Source organism: Aegilops tauschii, chromosome 2, assembly GCF_002575655.3.
Source record: "Aegilops tauschii subsp. strangulata cultivar AL8/78 chromosome 2, Aet v6.0, whole genome shotgun sequence".
NCBI lineage: Eukaryota > Viridiplantae > Streptophyta > Magnoliopsida > Poales > Poaceae > Aegilops > Aegilops tauschii.
Genome location: NC_053036.3, coordinates 634,988,790 through 635,006,339, shown reverse-complemented (window position 1 = coordinate 635,006,339; position 17,550 = coordinate 634,988,790). Strand labels below are relative to the sequence as shown.

Sequence of the window (17,550 nt, the reverse complement as noted above, 5' to 3'; positions counted from 1 at the left end):
GATAACCGTTGCTTGGTCCCGCCTGGTCCGAGACAGAATGGATGTGCTGATAGAGGGGCACATCGGCAAGGAGTAGAGGCTATATGTTTTCAAGGAGTGGTGTCATGTTTTTCCAATTATATCTATTTTATTGTTGTTTTTTCACTAAAATGTTAAGTATTTATATATTGACTAGCTAGGTCAGATGTCCAACTGTGTGCGTATCGGTTGTACCTTATTCTATCCAACTGTTGATGTAATGGCTATAACTTATATGCTCTGTTGTGTGAAGTATCCGGTTTTGATTAATTGTATTTATGTTATTTCAAATGTCCAAATTGCAATACATTTTTTTCCTGACTAGTGCATAATTTCAACTTATGGGCTTGTGTTCGAGTAACCTTTGTTAGAAAATGAAGTGCCAGAATATTATAGACTCTGTTTTTGTTCGATTTACTCTTGTTGATCACTCTATATTGTTGATTCTTACCATGTATATAATTTTTGTTTGTAAGAATTTACATATATCATAAAAATACAGTTGATGAAATAATGTGGTCCTTGTTGTGTTTTCCTCTTATTTGGGCTTGTGTTTAACATTATAATCCAGTGAAATAACATTAAATAATGTATTTTCTAGTTTTCTTTCTGGTTGCCATGGATGCCCATGACATTCTTGAATCATTTGCATCAAGATTGCCTGTTGATAGATGGGGGAGTTGAAACTTCGAAAATCAGTAGGCCAGTTCAGCACTGGGAATGACAAAGTTCAGGTGAAACCCAACTATTTTGGGACTTCTCTCTCTCCATTGGCGATGAAACTAAATGCCTGAATTGCTGATTGCGATCATGAATCATGAAAAATAAAATTCTATTGAGGCAGCAGTTTGTCTTGAATGTTATCATTTTGTTCATTGATTGAAGTATCTTCTCTTGTATTCATTCCTCGGTCTTCATTTTCATTTTCGTAATCGGTTATTCAATCCTTATGTATGCATCACTTTTCAGTTTAGTCCTTTTGATCTTTTTCTTTTTTCCTCATTACATTTCTTCTGTTACATCTCTCATTCTCCTCATTCAGTTACTGTATTTTTTTTCTCATTCAATTCATTTAGTTATTTCATTATATATATGAGCCATGTCATTCCTCATTCATGAGTCTTTGTCCCTATCTCGCTTTCACATCTATATAATTATTCCTGTAAGTCAAGGTCCTTCTATGTTTTCCTTCCTTTTGCATTCCTTTCATTTTTCTTTCTTGCCCATGTTTTCGGATGCCGATTCGTAAAGGAGTGGGCTGTGAATATAGGTGATTGGACAAGGAAGAAGATTCAAGATTGGTCAGGTTTATTAAGCCATTTTCTTGATCCATTGACTAGAAATCGTCATTTTTTTGCTAGTTAGTGTGAATGTTCCGAACCTTACTTTTATTATCATGTCCTTTTTTTTCTCATTAGGATTTAGTGTGTGTTCTTTAGTCACCAATCTCACAGGTATCAAATTTCAGTAATATCTCAAATCTCTCTCTTTCAATGCAGCTTCCAATGTTTTCATCATGTAAGTCTGTATATCCTTATTTTACATCCTTGCCTAAAGTTTTTGTTTTTAATGTGTTTGTTTGTCAGCAACAGGATTGAGAAAGATTTCTATGTCTCTACGCCATAAAAGCCGGCCACAAGATTCAGTTTAAAGTGGATGCCCTCAACCAAGTTTTGGATATGTGAACATGAGCTGGCGAGGGGTTTTCAATGGATGCGAGCCACAGGTAACGCAGTGCACTTCTTCTTCGGATGGCCGGCTCTACTTCTTCGAATCCGGATGGTAGAAATTCGCTTCCAAGATTTGACTCCAAACATGGCTTCTCTTGCTCATGGATTGTCATGATAATTTAGCGCTTGATTGTCTATATATCATACTTAAGTTTAGTTAATGTCATTTTTTCAAGGTCAGGGCAGTCATGTCTGCTATATATCCAAGACATGTATGATCAGACCATAAACACGCAGTACTTGTGTTCTTTTTCATGTCTCTTCTTTGGTGCCGTACGTTTAGTCTAAGTTCTAGTGAACATTGTGGTTTCATTTGCCAGATATGTGAACTAGGGCAGCATGCGTTGCGGATTCTTCTCCAGGTTAGTGCGTCTCTGTTTTCAAACCCGTTGTATTTCTTCCTTTCTTTTTGTGTGGCTCGTTTTCCTTGTCAAGTCCTGGGACAGTTCAGTAGGAAACAGACGAAAACGTACAAAGTACCAAGACGGAGGCAGATCATGAATAAATGGACACATGCCACATCTTCATTGGAATTTTTTTTGACTTAGGCTAAAATGAAAATCAGTCGACTGTTAATAGACAGTCCCATGTTTGGTACAGTGATTGATAAAGTGTCAATGTTATCTAGAAAAGCAGCTAGAAAAATATTTGATCACGCTTTGAAAAAGTCTGCTTCTTGAGCTCTAGAACATAAATACTTTTATTTTATTTCATAAGAACAGTAACCACATGCCAAGGAGAAAGGGTCCACGCACATCAAATTTGACTCACGGCTCGACGACTTTGCTATCTCACTCAGATGAATATATGACTCAAGGCGATAAGAACCATCAGAAACAAACTGAAAGCTGGTGGGAGAAGACAGGAAATGGCGACAGAGAAGGTGTTGAGCAACGACAACCTGCTGGAGGAGATCCTCCTCCGGCTCGACCTCCCCACCTGCCTCGTCCGCGCCTCCCTCGCCTGCTCCCGCTGGCTCTGCGCCGTCTCCCGGCCGGCCTTCCTCCGCCGCTTCCGCAGGCTTCACGCGCCCCGTCTCCTCGGCTTCTACGTCGTCGGCGACGGCGTCCCGCGCCAAGACTTCGTGCCGGTCCCCAGCCCTCCTGAGCTGGCCGCCGTCCTCCGCCGTGCCAGCTCTGGCCTCGACGCCTACTCCGATTTCTCGTTCACCATCGACGACTGCCGCAACGGCCGCCTCCTCGTCGATGGCTACAGAGTCGGCGGCACTCAGGTGGTCAGCCCGCTGCTGCATCGGCAGCACCACCTGGCGCCGGCGCTAGTCCTTCCGCCTCCGCCGCCGGCCAGCCTCGACGGGGTCTCACACGGCTACACCTTCCTCCCGGAGGACGGCGGCGACGGCGCGTCGTACCACCGCGTGGATCTGGAGCACCACGGTCGGCAGGTCTCGGCGCAGGTGTCGACGCTTGGATCCGGCGCCTGGACGGTCCAGATCGCCAAAGCGGAGCTCCCGGAGCCGCCGGACAGAATCCCCGACCTAACCGTGCTCCTCCGCGGCAAGCTCTACATGGTGACCACGGCCGGATACATCCTCGGGTTAGACTTGGCCGCGGCGAGCTTCTTCGTGGTCCAGCTCCCGGACGGCGTCACGTACCAGTACTTCGGCAGCCTGGTCCTGTCCCGAGGATACGACGACCACCACCACGACGGTGATCACCTCTACCTTTTCCATGTGGTGGATAGGTTTCAGCTGCAGGTCTGGCGCCGCCGGCCCTGGACGACGGCGGCAGATGACGAGGCCCAGTGGGTTCTTGTGCACAGCATCTGTCTGCGCAAGGCGTGCGGCCATCTTGTGCAGCAGACGCTTGTAGGTTTCTCGGTGGTCGGGGTCGGGGACAACGCCGAGTTCGCCTTCTTGGAGGAGGATAGTGGCGCCTTCGTCTTGCTGTGGCTAGGGAGCAGGACAGTGGAGAAGGTGTACCAGAGGGACCCGGACAACGATGAACTCATCATCGTGTATCCAGTTACCATGGTCTGGCCGCCTGTGTTCCCTCCACATCAAGCAAGCAGAGCAAAGTTCAGGAACCTGGAAGAGGCAGAGCAAAGCTAAGCCTGGCTAAAGAATGGTTCAGTGATTTTTACAGTATTTTTTAGTGACTGAAAGTTCACTTGTGATGATGATCCTTTTATGTATCCTTGCATAAAAACATCTTCTGAATTAAAATTCAGAGTTGCACCAGTGAGCCTGTTCTTTAATTGACAGTGGTTCAGTGATTTTTACAGTAATTTTTAGTGACTGAAAGTTCACTTGTGATGATGATCCTTTTATGTATCTTTGCATAAAAACATCTTCTGAATGAAAATTCCGAGTTGCACCAGTGAGCTTGTTCTTTAATTAATAGGTTAAGACGCCACAACTTCTGCAACTGCAAGCAGGGCAATTATTCCCGTATCTAGCTCAGTCAAGGAATACTCATTAGCAAGGAGTCATTCTGCGCCTCCACCTGTTAAAGAACAAGCTCGCCGGTGGCAAGATTCGACCACACATCGTCAACGGAAAGAGAATTCAGAGATCGGAGGCTGCCGATGCACCTGTCGTGGAATCCTGCCACTGATATAATTGCTCGGCGACAGATCGATAATGTTGGGCAAGCCACCGTTAGAAGATGATATCTCACTGGAGAAGCTATCATTAACTCATTGTTCAACAGGGCGAGGCTCCATGATTTTTTTTGAGACAAAGAAATATATTGATTAAGCAGATTTGTTACAATCAGAGGCTAGAACATCTCTCAGGTCAGGTGGAACATCAGGCTCCATGATTTCTGCGGCAATGCCAGAGAAGCAAAGAATTGTTCAGCCTAGCTTCAGTATGATTCACCGACTTTTGTGTACTGCAAATTTTAGTGATTGAAAGTTCACTTGTGATAATGCTCTTTTTATGTATTCATACATAAAAACATCTGAATTAGAATGACAGGTGTTTATCATTCGAATTAAAAGTTTACCTATCATCTATGTATTACTAATACATTCTTTTTTTATCGAGCTTTATAGTAACTTTTGCGTTATCTTTTTGTTCAGGACATACTCCATCGCACTCCTTGCTGGAATATTAGTTATGTTTGTCTTGAATTTTTTTTTCCATGCAAAGAGTCCCATGAACGCGGATGCGCCGAAGGGCATGAGGGGTTATGGGCTGTGACACCTGTCGGGCCTACACACGCAACTCTCGGCTCGGTACGTGCAGCCCGTTACCGCTGTGGGCTGGGCGGGCATCTATGGGCTGCCGGGATACACGCGCGGCACCAGTTTGCTCCGGCCCCCTTCCCAGAAGAATATCACCACAAGCCCACAACAGTCTGTGTTCAACGCGGAGGAGGATGAACTACCATTGGGCGACCGACGACGACGAATGGGATCAGCCTCTTCACAATTCAGGTGCCAACTCGCTCATAGCGCAACTCCATCGCGTATAATTCTATGATGGTGCATGAACTCGGGAAATGTTCATAGGGTTTGGTACAAGGAGCACGTATTTTTAATCGTATTCCACAACATTGCATGAGATATTAGGGAGAAACGGGCAGAATTATTAATTAGCAACGCTTGAGCAAACCACTTGTTTAACATTGATCTCGGGCTTAATGCGTGGGTAACGGTTATCACGAGTTCTCACATGAAGAAGATGCTTCATGTTTGACAATTACTCTAACTAATTAGCAGAGTTTGCACAAAAATAGAACAAAATGAAAACACCACAGATGTGCCAGAAGCATAAAATGACTCGGTTGCGGTTTACGAACAACAAATAATGACACATTTGAGCATATTACCAAAATTTCACTAACCAGATGCAACAATAACTCAGTAGGAGTTCCCTTTCACCGTCCAGATAAAGGGATTAATTCTGACATCCCATCGGTATAACCAGACTGGAAGGAGTTCTCCTCGTTACTTACTCCAAAAATCGCCAACTGAAATTGCCTTCGAATTTCAGCATCCGTGGAGTTCGTACGACGAGTTGAAGACGAATCAGGCTGCTTTTCGCTTGAAACCGCTGGCAACCACTCTTTGAGCCTTGAAACAACCTCGGTCATGGTCGGCCTGTCGATGGCTGCGTTTTCGACGCAGCTCATAGCAAGGTCTACCACACTCTGGAGTGAACTAGCATTGTACTGATCCAACAACCTCTTGTCCACGATGTCATGAATATTGCCCATGGCAATCTTATGGCGTACCCAGTTTGGTAGATGAAAGGTTTGAGGCTCCATCAATACTGGGGGCTGGCCAGTGATGATCTCCAAGAGCACGATGCCGAAACTGTAAACATCTGTCTTGACCGTGAGTTGAAAAGTTGCATGGTACTCGGGGTCGAGGTAGCCAAGAGTGCCAGCAGCAACAGTAGATATGTGCGTGTGAGCATCATTAAAAGCTCGTGAAAGACCAAAATCAGATATTATCCCCACCAGATTCTTGTCCAGAAGGATATTGGGGGTCTTGACATCTCTGTGAACTATTGAAGGGGTGCATGACTCGTGTAGATACTCCAGCCCTATAGTTTATTATAGTTCATACTTCGTCAAAACATACATACATACATACATACAAGACAAAAGTTAATACATAATTCAAATATGGACCTTGTGCAGCATCAAGTGCAATATGAAGCCGTTGTTCCCAATTCAAACTATAGTCATCTCCTGCATCAAGATATACAGGATTAACATAAGTGCCTTGATACATGCACGGCACATAAATATATGTTCTTTTTAGTACTACTACTACCATTGTTATTATTACTACTACTTCTACCACGACTACTGCCACTACTACTACCACTATTATTATTATTATTATTTTCAACATGTTGGAACATATTTAAGCTCACAAATTATGCACAATGCCTTAATGGTTGAGCATAGCACGAATTGATGTATTAAGATTTGAAACCTGCATAAACTTGGGATTTGATATTCGAGAGGGGACCAGTGCTTTTCCTTCTCTTTACCAGAGTATTTTTCATATCCAAATCAAATTGAGAAGAGAACCAACTATTATTTTTTTTCAGGAGTTATTTTCTTTCTTAGTGGCTTTCAAAGATGGTTAGAGTTCCATTGTATCATGGTTATGACTCTAGGAATGTAATTGTGCTTTCCTCGGTTTGTTAGCCACATATCTATCTATGAACAATTAATTGAACATCCCTGGGTTATTCATGTGCAGTTAGGGAGGCCTTACTTCTTACTCCATCATCTATACAGGGTAAATTAGGTCCACCAACTCAAATTCATTAAATCAAAGTAGCAATAACAGTCTAGAAAACCAACCACAACTGTAGTAGGAAATATTGCTACCGTAGGATGTCAAAAGGCGGACTAGTTTGATTTTAGAGTTCCTTTTTGTACTTGTGGCTAGGTCGTGCGATTTTTATATTATGATGTGAAATACCATATATTCATATAGTTTCGGAAGTTCTTGTGTCCCAAGGGTTAACTAGAGCTATTGGGGTCAGTGTATCTTCTTAGTTATTTGTTTCATCAGAATTAAAACCCTGAATTTGTCAACATGCATTTTATATTTTAATGATTAAGATTTAAATTTATTGAATTAAGGCACAAGCAGTCTATGTACAATTTAAAATACAACTTAGCAAGTCAACTATTCTTAATATAAACATTATTTAAAGGATAAAAAATTAATATAAAAACCTCCTCTTATGAGTTGTTGAAGATTCCCTCTCTGCATGAAGTCATAAATGAGAGCTAGGCACTTCTTGTTTTGACAATATCCTTTCAAATTCACAAGATTCTTGTGGTGAACTTTGGACAAGGTTTGTACCTGTAGGAACACATATTGTTACCAAACATACAAGAGCAGACGCCAATTGCATTTGTTTAATATGGACTACGTAAAGGTTTTATTTATCTTCCAGGCTTATTGTATACTTCCTATTGAAGAAATAATGATTTGGCCTTGTTGGTTTCATGTTATACCTCAGGGAGGAAGTCCGTTGACTCTGTTATTGATGTTTCCATCAGCACCTTAACCGCTACTTCATCACCATTTTCCAACATGCCATGATAAACAATACCAAAACCTCCTTTTCCAATGATTGACTGGAAATCATTTGTTATGAGCTTTAGCTCCGCGTACATGAACCGTCTGATGTCAACATGTAGGGAAGTTTCCTCTTCATACATAGCATAATCCTCATGGTCTGATTTCCCTGCATTGCCAACAAATTGCGTTTTACATCAAAGTTTAGGTATGAACCTATTGTCTCATGTCTACCTATTTTTATTGCACCAATAAAAGGGAATTTTAGAGCGTAACAATTATATTTTACCTTTCCAACATAATTTCCGGATTATGCACATCAATGCTAGAAGGGATACCAGTGCAACAGGAACTGTTACTGCGATGAGCATTATATGTATGGAGTTCTTCTTATTTGAACAGTACGTATCTCTGACTTCTGAGCATACGGGATTGCCTTCTAATCTAGTAACACAAATGCACAACATATCTATAAATCAGTTGAAAAGATATTAGCTACAACAGCTCTACAAAATTATGATTGTAACATACCTCCGTTTTCTAACACAATTAACTTTCTAATAGTTATTATAAGAGTAAAATGCATCAGAGGTACTAAAACTTTTCTGGGGGTGTCAACTAGGTCCTAGTTTTATGAAAATACATATCTGAGTCCTAGAAGTGGATAGTTCACCGCACGTCCTACCCAGACATACATGTTCAGAAGACATACGTCTACCAGGCCTATAAAAGGATAAAACGAGCCATAAGACGAGCGCGACCAGGCCTGCAAGGAACACGGTGACGACCAGATCGAGTGACCACGAGGAAGCGGAGCACGGCGCCACGGCCATCTGCCTGGCACGTGGACTGCCGATGACCCCTCTGCTCGCCGGTCGTGCTCATCCCGGTGCTCACCGTAGCAGTAGCTCTGCACGGTGCGCGTACGTTATGTGGTGTAGCAGCAGTTGTTTTCTCGACACGTGCGCCATCACCATGGCCTGCTTTGCATAGAGGTAATCAGAGGAAGAGTGTACAGGACTACTTTCACATCGACTCTTCGCGCGTTGGCTTTCTTAGTGGGGAAAGAATCCAAGACAACAAGCACCAACATGCACATGTTGGTGCTCTTCTAAATTAGAGAACTACTCCCACCATTCCTAAATATAAGTATTTTCAGAGATTCCAATATAATTACATACGGAGCAAAATGAGTTAATCTACACTTTAAAATATGACTATATACATTTGTATGTAGTTCGTATTGAAATCTCTAAAAAAAATAATTTAGGAATAGAGGTAGTACTATATTTGAAGATGTGATGTTGGAGGGACTTTTTAATAATGTCGATGTGGCATCGGTCAACACGTCACGTAGCCAAGTCAGACCTGGTTAGGACCTGCGGTGAACTACTTCTCTACTTTTAGAACTCATGTATGTATTTTCAAATAACTAGGACCCAGCTGACACACCACTATATTTTTGGACCTCTGGTGCATTTTACTCTTATTGCAAAGATCCCTAACCTCCAAATCAAAAGGCTACATGATTTTCAAATCGCACCCCATTATGAATAGGTCCTTACCTGCTTCTCATGTTGAACGCCTACTAATGATAAAGTATTTATAGTTACTAGACTAGATGCTAGTATACGTAACCGAGGTTATGTCTGGATCAATACAATGAACTGCAAAAGTGTGGCTATTTCGTGGCACCCTAGACGTCGCATCTGACAAGAGTTTATGCATATGGCTGGTTGAGCTGTATAAGTGTGGTGCGGCACAAGTAAAAAGTCAACTTACACAGCTCTTTGTTTGGCAAGGCGTGGCATAGGAACAGAATGTGTTTCCACCAAATAATATATATAATGTTTGCAATTGTTATTGCTAAATGCCCAATTATTTTGGTGACAATGAACCTTGGGTTGAGCCTATTAGTGTGATTTTAGTTTGATCAGAAAAGAAATATATCCAGAAATTGCGCAATAGAGCATGTCAAACCTTAAATCAAGCAAGCCAGCCTGAAATCTTTGAAGAATAGAGTAAGGGATTGGCCCAACGAGCTGGTTGTTTGACAAGTTTCTGCAAAATAATAGTTAAAATTATTCATCTGAAATCTGTATCTTGGACCAAAGATGTAAATCATACTTACAGAATTTTGAGTGACTTTAGTTGATAGTCAGGAATAGCTCCTGTCAAATTGTTGTGCGATAAATCCCTATATATGTTTTGTGCACATGGTCAAAATTATGACAATATATCCTCATTAAGTGTCTAGCATATCATTACAATGTGGTAAGCACTACTTACAGGTTTTCCAGTGATACCATGTTCATAAATGATACAGCTACCCCACCTTCCAATCCACTCGTAGACAGATTTCTGCAAAATCAACTCATGTTACTACAAGTCCTATTAATCTAGTGATTTCATCTAGCTGACATATATTTTCAGGATTATGTAAACATATTTCTGTAGTCAATGTTTGCACCGAATTACATGTGTTTTAATTTTAACTAAATTATTCGTGTTATCAAGATCTTAGCCGGTAAGAGATGTGACCAAGTGTCTCTGTCGTGCATATTTATATAGAATAGTACATATTTGGAGCAACACTTAATTGAAGAGGAGGATTTTGTGGAGCATTAAACTTGTTCACTTCAAATGTTAAAAAGATTAAACCGCAATACTTATGTATATGGTATTATGTTCTTACACTGAAACAATCCTTGGATTCTGGTTGCTCTTTGAGTAGTCGCAAGTCAAACCTTCCCAAGAATATTCTCTTGGGGAGCATGGATCTCCATTCCAGTTTTTCCGTGTCAAATTGTAGTGCTTCTTGATTTCTTTCATGTAATTGACTACAACAGGAAAAATACAACATAGAAAAATATGAACCGGAATCAAAAGTCTGTATATATTAGTCATGGGGCTTATATGTATTAGAAAGATGTAAACTTTAAATTAAGTAATTGTGATATATAGGAGCATCCCGCCCAAGTTCCAGATTTGATTACCAAAGAAAGGGTTTGTATTTTTTAAGGTTTCGATGGGCTTGGGTGTCTCAATATGTATGCAATTGAAAAAAGTAGACTAGAAGTTACCCTAACTTCTCACATCACCCCCTTTACCTTAGTCGAAGCATTTCCAATACAATAATACTACACCTACGTAAATAACTACGTAATGTTACGTAAACTTCCTAATCTAACCTTCTCTCCCCCCCCCCCCCCCCCCCCCCCCCCCTTATTTTAATGGGGGTGCCCCCCTCCCCCCCCATCTTCCTCTCCCAATCTCCAATCCTAACTTGCCACGTTTATTGTTACGTAGAACACATAAAAACTAGTACGTAGATGTAGCATTGCTCTTCCCAATAGCCCAAGCCGCGGGTCATAAATAACAAGTTGAAAAGGTTATTTCAAATGAGCGGCCACGCGGTGCAGGCGGTTGGTCCCTAGATGGCGCCGCCTCTCCTGCTCCACCCGCTCTCCTGTGGTGGCTGGCTTGTTGTTGCTGCACTGGCCGGTGCCTCCCTCCTTCGACGGTAGTGTTTCTCGGCTTCCCTCCCTGAGCTGGTGACCTTCTTCGCCGTCTCCGGTCTGCCCCTGCTTCGGCGGTCTTCGGGGGTCTTTGTTCATGGGTCGGGGCTAAATCCCTGTGAGCCGACGATCGGCGCTGTCAACGATGAAGCCCGAGGGCGCCGCTACCTCTATGGAGGAGTTGGCATGACCCTGACTGGACTTCTTCCGGGAGCAGCAGGGGAAAACCTAGGTTCGGCTTGGCGGTACCAGGCAACGGCGGCGTCGTAGCATCGTTCCCTTCTTAAAGGCACTTCTTCGGCTGCACAGGTGTTCCTAAAGCGGCAGTTGGAGATGGTGGCGATGTGTTGCTCTAGCATGGTCTACCTCACAGGATGCGGACCTCCTGTACAATGTACGCCGGCGTTGACGCTTCCCTGACAAAAACTAGACTAGTCGACTCTCTAGGCACATGGGTGCGAGGTACGTTCACCTGGACTATCCTGAAGTTGTGGTCATCTGGCAACGGCTGTGATGCGGCCATGTTGCTCCGAGTCTCAGTGCCTCGCCATTCTTGGCTGGAGGTCAGGCTGGGTGAAGCCTTTCATCGTTTCGGTATGTGTGTGTGCGCGTGCGCATGCATGCGTGTGTCTATGCGTCCCTCCTAGAGGTTGTACCCTAATGTCTTCCTATTCAATGAAAAGAAACGCAAAATATATTTCAGATGCAAGTATTTATATTTCATATAATGGAATAAATTCTAGGAATTCATTGCTCTGCTATGGTCTTAGCCATGGCTCATTGGCAACTGACCTTTGGAAGATGGCTTACTCAGGATTTGAGTATACTAGTGAACTAACCGGTTGGTGAACTTCTTTCTATAATGAGGATACTAATAATGCCAAATGGAGTTGAGAATCTCCGGGGCTCTACCGCTCTACACAGTGATATCCCGGTCATTAACATTTCTTTGTAAGCGCATGAAGCTCGAGGTGCTATTCAACCAACTGAATAAATTGCATCATGATCATGTGAACTTCTCATATAGTACATGAAAATGCGTAATGCACATGCAGTATATACACCAGCTTACCATCTTCCGAGTCAGTAGTCAGGTTGTCCATCCGAACGAGAATGTACACCTCCTGCGCGTTGATGAGCGGTGGGAGTGTTGAGTTGTGTGTCTTGTTTAAGCTGAAGGAGGCATTAGGATTGTGCAAGAACCTTCCGTTCTGGTGCACGCTGTCCACCTGGAATCGTGACGGGGAAAAGTCTGAGAATAGTAATTCGCCAGCGCTGTAAATGTTGAACCTCCTATCCGGGTTGCTCCCGTTGATCTCGGCAAAGTGAAAGACTGGCAAAAGTTGCTGGTTCGTGAGGTCTTCATTGCGACGTGATTCACTTATGCTAAAGCCTGAGTAGTTCGATTCTTTGCTCCAGGCAGTCTGCATGATGGCCGATGGTACATTGAAGAAGTCGTTGCCGGGAAGGCTCTCCACTATATTTGTAGTGTTCAACATTATCCAGGGGTAGGGCAAGATCCGTGTGACCCAGAAGCGGTCATATTTATCCGTTGGATATCTTCATCGCACAGAAAGACAAAGGAAAAGATATATTAATGGCATTTAGATTTACTACTAATAGTTTTTTAATAGAATTAGGAAACAAACGATCAAACACTTTAAATGCATTAAGCTAGCTAAGCAAACTTGAATATAAAACCATTGACAGGCACAACTCATAACTATTCCAAAACTATGGATGGCAGCCTCGTCTCACCTTGTGAGAACGTTAGGGACGTTGCCAAATCTGTTCCGTCCATAGAGGTTGATTGATACAGAAGTATTGACAAAGGGATACATCGTATCTTGTAGTGGCCTCAGCTCCAAAGAAGATATGAAGGGAATCCCTGAACCAAAATTTATCAGGCAGATGGATATGGAGTTGCTTGGAGCAATGGTGAGCACCTCCTTCCATTTAGTGACTGATGGATTCCAATTTGTCAAGTTCACCGTATCCCAGAAATTGACGCCGATATGGAGCCCAAACAGAAACAACGACCCGTCCCCAGTCTTGTTCAACCCATCGTAGTTGCCGTAAGTAAACATGGCCCTCAATAGATACTTCTTACCGATGGTAGATGGCAGTGTATAGCAATTTCTTGAGCCTCTTGGGAAGCTTCTCAGGGATTTTTGTTGCTCATTTGTGGCATCAGCCATAAACTCTTGAGACATCCGTCTTCTCACACCGCCCTCGACAAATCCACTGTCAGGATCAAACCGTAGTCCTGTGGTGCTGTCATTGTAGGAACTGCTGTTTCTCAATCCACAGTCGATGCTTATGAACCCTGTACAATGGAGAATATGTATCAATTTCATGTGTTCCAATTTATAACGGTTTGGGATTAATGCAAAGATCATTAGTTGTGCGACTGCATACTCTAAAGCTGATAATGTACAAATGTTGAGATTTCTGTAAAGCAAGATTTCTTTATTGTTGAAAGGTTTTAGACTTCGTAGAACCAAACCAAGTACATGACGTGTGGTTTCAGTACAACTAGGTGCGAGGAGGAGGTTAGCCTTGATGGGCAAGTGGTGCCTCGGAAGGACACCTTTCAATATTTGGGGTGAATGCTGTAGAAGCATGGGGGTATTGATGAAGATGTGAACCATTGAATCAAAGCAGTATGGATGAAGTGGCGCCAACCTTCTGGAATTCTCTATGACAAGAGAGTAACACAAAAGCTAAAAGGCAAGTTCTGTATTACGGCGATTCGAGCCGCAATGTTGTATGGCGCCAAGTGCTGGTCAACTAAAAGGCGACATGTTCAACAGTTAGGTTTGGCGGAGATGCACATGTTGAGATAGATGTGTGGCCGTATGAGGAAGGATCGAGTTCGGAATGATGATATACGAGATACAGTTGGGGTAGCCCCAACTGAAAAGAAGCTTGTCCAACTTCGTCTGAGATGGTTTAGGCATATTCACCGCAGGCATCCAGAAGCTCCTGTGCATAGCGGACGGCTAAATCGTGCAGATAATATCAAGAGAGGTCGGCTAGACCGAATTTGATATGGGATGAGTCCATAAAGAGAGATCTGAAGAACTGGAGTATTATCAAAGAACTAGCCATGGACAGCGAACATGAGTTGGTCGCGAGATCTTATGGATTTTACGTCTAACCAGCCTATTTGGAACTAAAAGCTTTGTTGTTGTTGCTGTTGTTGTTGTTGTAAGATTTCAAGTTGCATGCTGAAGTAGACAGAACTGTACTGCATGCAGATGGATCATAGCTTAAAGAACTGTAGGGTCTACAACGGAAAAGCTAGGAGGATATGGCTTGTATTACCAGAAGGAGGCTGGCCGTGAACTTGAATCATCATGACCAGGTTGAGCAGCAACGCCGAGATCCATGTCAGTTTTGTACTTGGCGAGCAAATGAAGTTGATCACCATGGTTACAAGCAAGAAGCGCCGTAGATGCTACAAGTGACTTGTGGAGTTATATAGCAGAGCAAAATTAATTGGAACAGTTTAGTGCTTGCTTCCCATGACTTGGCCTCGATCGGCGCATGCGGTCAACAGTGTGAAGAAAACAAAAGTTTTGTGCATCTGTAGGTGACCTTTGCTTCAAACAAATGCAACTTGCATAAATCTAGCTAGATATAATAGAGGTAGTGCGCTTTGCCGTGGAATTTTGTTTGAAGCACACGTCGATCGATCTTTCGTCGAACCAGTCTGCTATGCTAGGTTAAAGGACTAACAAAGTAGAGTTGGAAGTCTAAAATAAAAGAAAAACTTGCAAGATCAAAGCCCACGATGCTAGTGTAATCACAGAAAGCAACTGCTAGCTCCTCGTGATGGCGTGGTGCTGCTGGGGATGTCGCGGCGAACATACGCGGGAGACGTTAAGCCAAAGATCGTTTCTTAATCGGCAAAAAGTGGCCGTCAAGTTGAACCCACGTGGTTAAGAAGCCCGTGCATACAGAATACACGTGTTAGATAATTCGCATCCCCTACAATCACAAACCGAATCAAAACACGTGTTAGATAATTGACCTACTATGGATAGTCTTACTCACGCTATAAGTAACATCACACATATCAAAACAAGATAAGTCTACAACCTAATAAATATAATGTTGTATGACATCTCACATATGTTACTTCACACAATAGAGATGGTAACATAGACTAATAGCATATGCATGTTACTATTCTAAGTTACTCCTCACTATGGGTAGTTTGTGCCTTAGGTTGCGGATGTTGTGGAAACAGAGGGACACTGCCAGGTTGTGCTGCCTTATTGGGCCGGCTCATGGTGCCGGAATAGCGCAACGTCCGACGATTCGTTTACACAGAGGCTTCCCTCAACATGGACGCCGTTTTTGGGCTACATATTGTTTGTCCGGGAGGTTGGCCAGCGTGGCAGCGTGGTTGGCGAGGTGGGGTCGAGCTCCTGTCGGCGGCAACAGCGGCGATGACAGGCTGGCACGGGCATCCCTTAAACCCCTCCAGTTGCGTGTGTGTTGAGCGGTGCCGGGGATCATGCGCTGATTTGCTTGGTCAGCTCTCTGGCGTCGTCCCCTGGAAAAAAAAGCTCTATGTCGTCGTAAACCAAAATCTATTTTTGTGTGGAGTCCCTCCTCGGTACGACCCCCTCCCCCTAAAACATATAATGGGTAGTATGGTCATTCCGCACGGCGTATAGCATACCCGCCCGCCGTTGTACACCCGCTAGCCCGCGTACGCCATACCCCATTGCTGTATGCCCGCCCGCGTTGATGTACACCCGCGACGGTACGTGTGAAAAAAATAGCCCGGTGTGTGCCTTGCAGCCACCCCCGTCGAAACCCTATCGGCGATAGTTGTTCTAGTCGCCGCATTCCTCTTCGGCAGTCGTCGTCGCCCTACACGTCGCCCTGGTCGCCGCCCAAACAACACGCCACGCGTGCCCCTGTCGCCGCCCACAGGAGAAACCCTAGTTGCGATCATCATTGCAGCCGCCGCATTCCTTTGTCGTCGCCGTGATCGCCTCCCACCCCTTAATCCTAAAGGTGGCATTCTGCGGGCAACGTAAACGAAGAGGTTGGTTTGCAAATTTTACATTAGGTTACTCATTGAAACGAGATGAAATTATTTTTTGTATTGACTTACTAAGTAGGTGTTAGTTTAATTCATAAATTTGTGTGATGTACTGTTAAGCAAATTCATTTTGCACATAATTTAATTATGCAATACTCTAATTGATGAACTGATTATTTTTGCGATGATGCTGTATGGTGTCCGGATTGATCTTAGAATTTATTTAAACGTGTATAGATGGACGAGGAGACCGATTATGACGGCGATGATTACGGCGACAAGAATGGATCCTTCTCATTGAATATGGATCAACCTGTTCAAGAGAACTATATGAGTTTGGATGAATCTTACAGTGGCAATATAAGTATGGTGAACTCTGATAAAAAACATGAAATCAACACCTTTCACATCTTCATTGGAAAAAAATTGACTTAAGCTAATATGAAAATCAGTCGACTGTTAAACAGACCAATCCCATGTTTGGTGCAGCAGTGATTGATAAAGTGCAAAAGTTATCTAGAAAAGCTAGAAAAATATTTAAGCTCGCTTTGAAAAAGTCTGCTTCTTGCGTTCTGAAAAATGAATACTTTTTAGTTTAAGAACAATAACCACATGCCAAGGCGAAAGAGTCCACACGCACATCAAATTTGACTCACGGAGTCACGAACGGTCGTAATTTTTGACTCAGTAACATCTCTTTAGTACGCCCTTGTTGTCTCCACATGAATCTATGACTCAATGTGATCGGAAGTTGATCGGAGAAGACAGGAAATGGCGACAGAGAAGGTGTTGAGCGACGACAACCTGCTGGACGAGATCCTCCTCCGGCTCGACCTCCCCACCTGCCTCGTCCGCGCCTCCCTCGCCTGCTCCCGCTGGCTCTGCACCGTCTCCCGGCCGGCCTTCCTCCGCCGCTTCCGCAGGCTCCACGCGCCCCGTCTCCTCGGCTTCTACGTCGTCGGCGACGGCGTCCCGCGCCAAGACTTCGTGCCGGTCCCCAGCCCTCCTGAGCTGGCCGCCGTCCTCCGCCGCGCCAGCTTCGGCCTCTACACATGTTGGGACAAACCCACCGGTCACATACACCAAACCGCCCTCCGGCGACAAACGCCGGACGAAGGTAGAAGAAGATGAACAGAATTTTCCGGCGACGAACGCCTCGGCCGCCGAACGGTTTGTATGTTGATTTCTATTCAACTCAACTACT

At 43.7% G+C, this 17,550-nt stretch overlaps 2 protein-coding genes across 2 annotated transcripts; one reads left to right on the top strand and one right to left on the bottom strand.

The window, feature by feature from the left end:
- Nucleotides 1-787: 787 nt before the first annotated feature.
- LOC109756205 (uncharacterized) lies at nucleotides 788-3,942 on the top strand. Its single transcript, XM_020315067.4, has one exon. The coding sequence runs from the start codon at nucleotides 2,617-2,619 to the stop codon at nucleotides 3,814-3,816; it is 1,200 nt and encodes a 399-aa protein (XP_020170656.1). The 5' UTR covers nucleotides 788-2,616; the 3' UTR covers nucleotides 3,817-3,942.
- A 1,648-nt stretch (nucleotides 3,943-5,590) lies between these two features.
- On the bottom strand, nucleotides 5,591-14,717 carry LOC109756206 (probable LRR receptor-like serine/threonine-protein kinase At1g51810). The gene is made up of 12 exons (XM_073509684.1): nucleotides 14,612-14,717; nucleotides 13,043-13,610; nucleotides 12,357-12,844; nucleotides 10,462-10,606; nucleotides 10,056-10,127; nucleotides 9,898-9,963; nucleotides 9,747-9,827; nucleotides 8,056-8,210; nucleotides 7,703-7,935; nucleotides 7,418-7,547; nucleotides 6,350-6,409; nucleotides 5,591-6,261 (listed from the first exon to the last, which is right to left on the bottom strand). The coding sequence occupies exons 1-12, from the start codon at nucleotides 14,715-14,717 to the stop codon at nucleotides 5,591-5,593; spliced, it is 2,775 nt and encodes a 924-aa protein (XP_073365785.1).
- Between the last annotated feature and the right edge of the window lie 2,833 nt (nucleotides 14,718-17,550).

Excerpts from the sequence above, each read along its gene's own strand:
- LOC109756206 (XM_073509684.1), bottom strand. The coding sequence starts at position 14,717 with ATGGTGATCAACTTCATTTGCTCGCCAAGTACAAAACTGACATGGATC. Across the intron at positions 9,964-10,055 it reads ATGGTATCACTGGAAAACCT|GGATTTATCGCACAACAATT; the intron begins GTAAGTAGTGCT and ends AAACATATATAG. Across the intron at positions 8,211-9,746 it reads GCTGGCTTGCTTGATTTAAG|ATTAGAAGGCAATCCCGTAT; the intron begins GTTTGACATGCT and ends TTGTGTTACTAG.
- LOC109756205 (XM_020315067.4), top strand. The coding sequence starts at position 2,617 with ATGGCGACAGAGAAGGTGTTGAGCAACGACAACCTGCTGGAGGAGATC.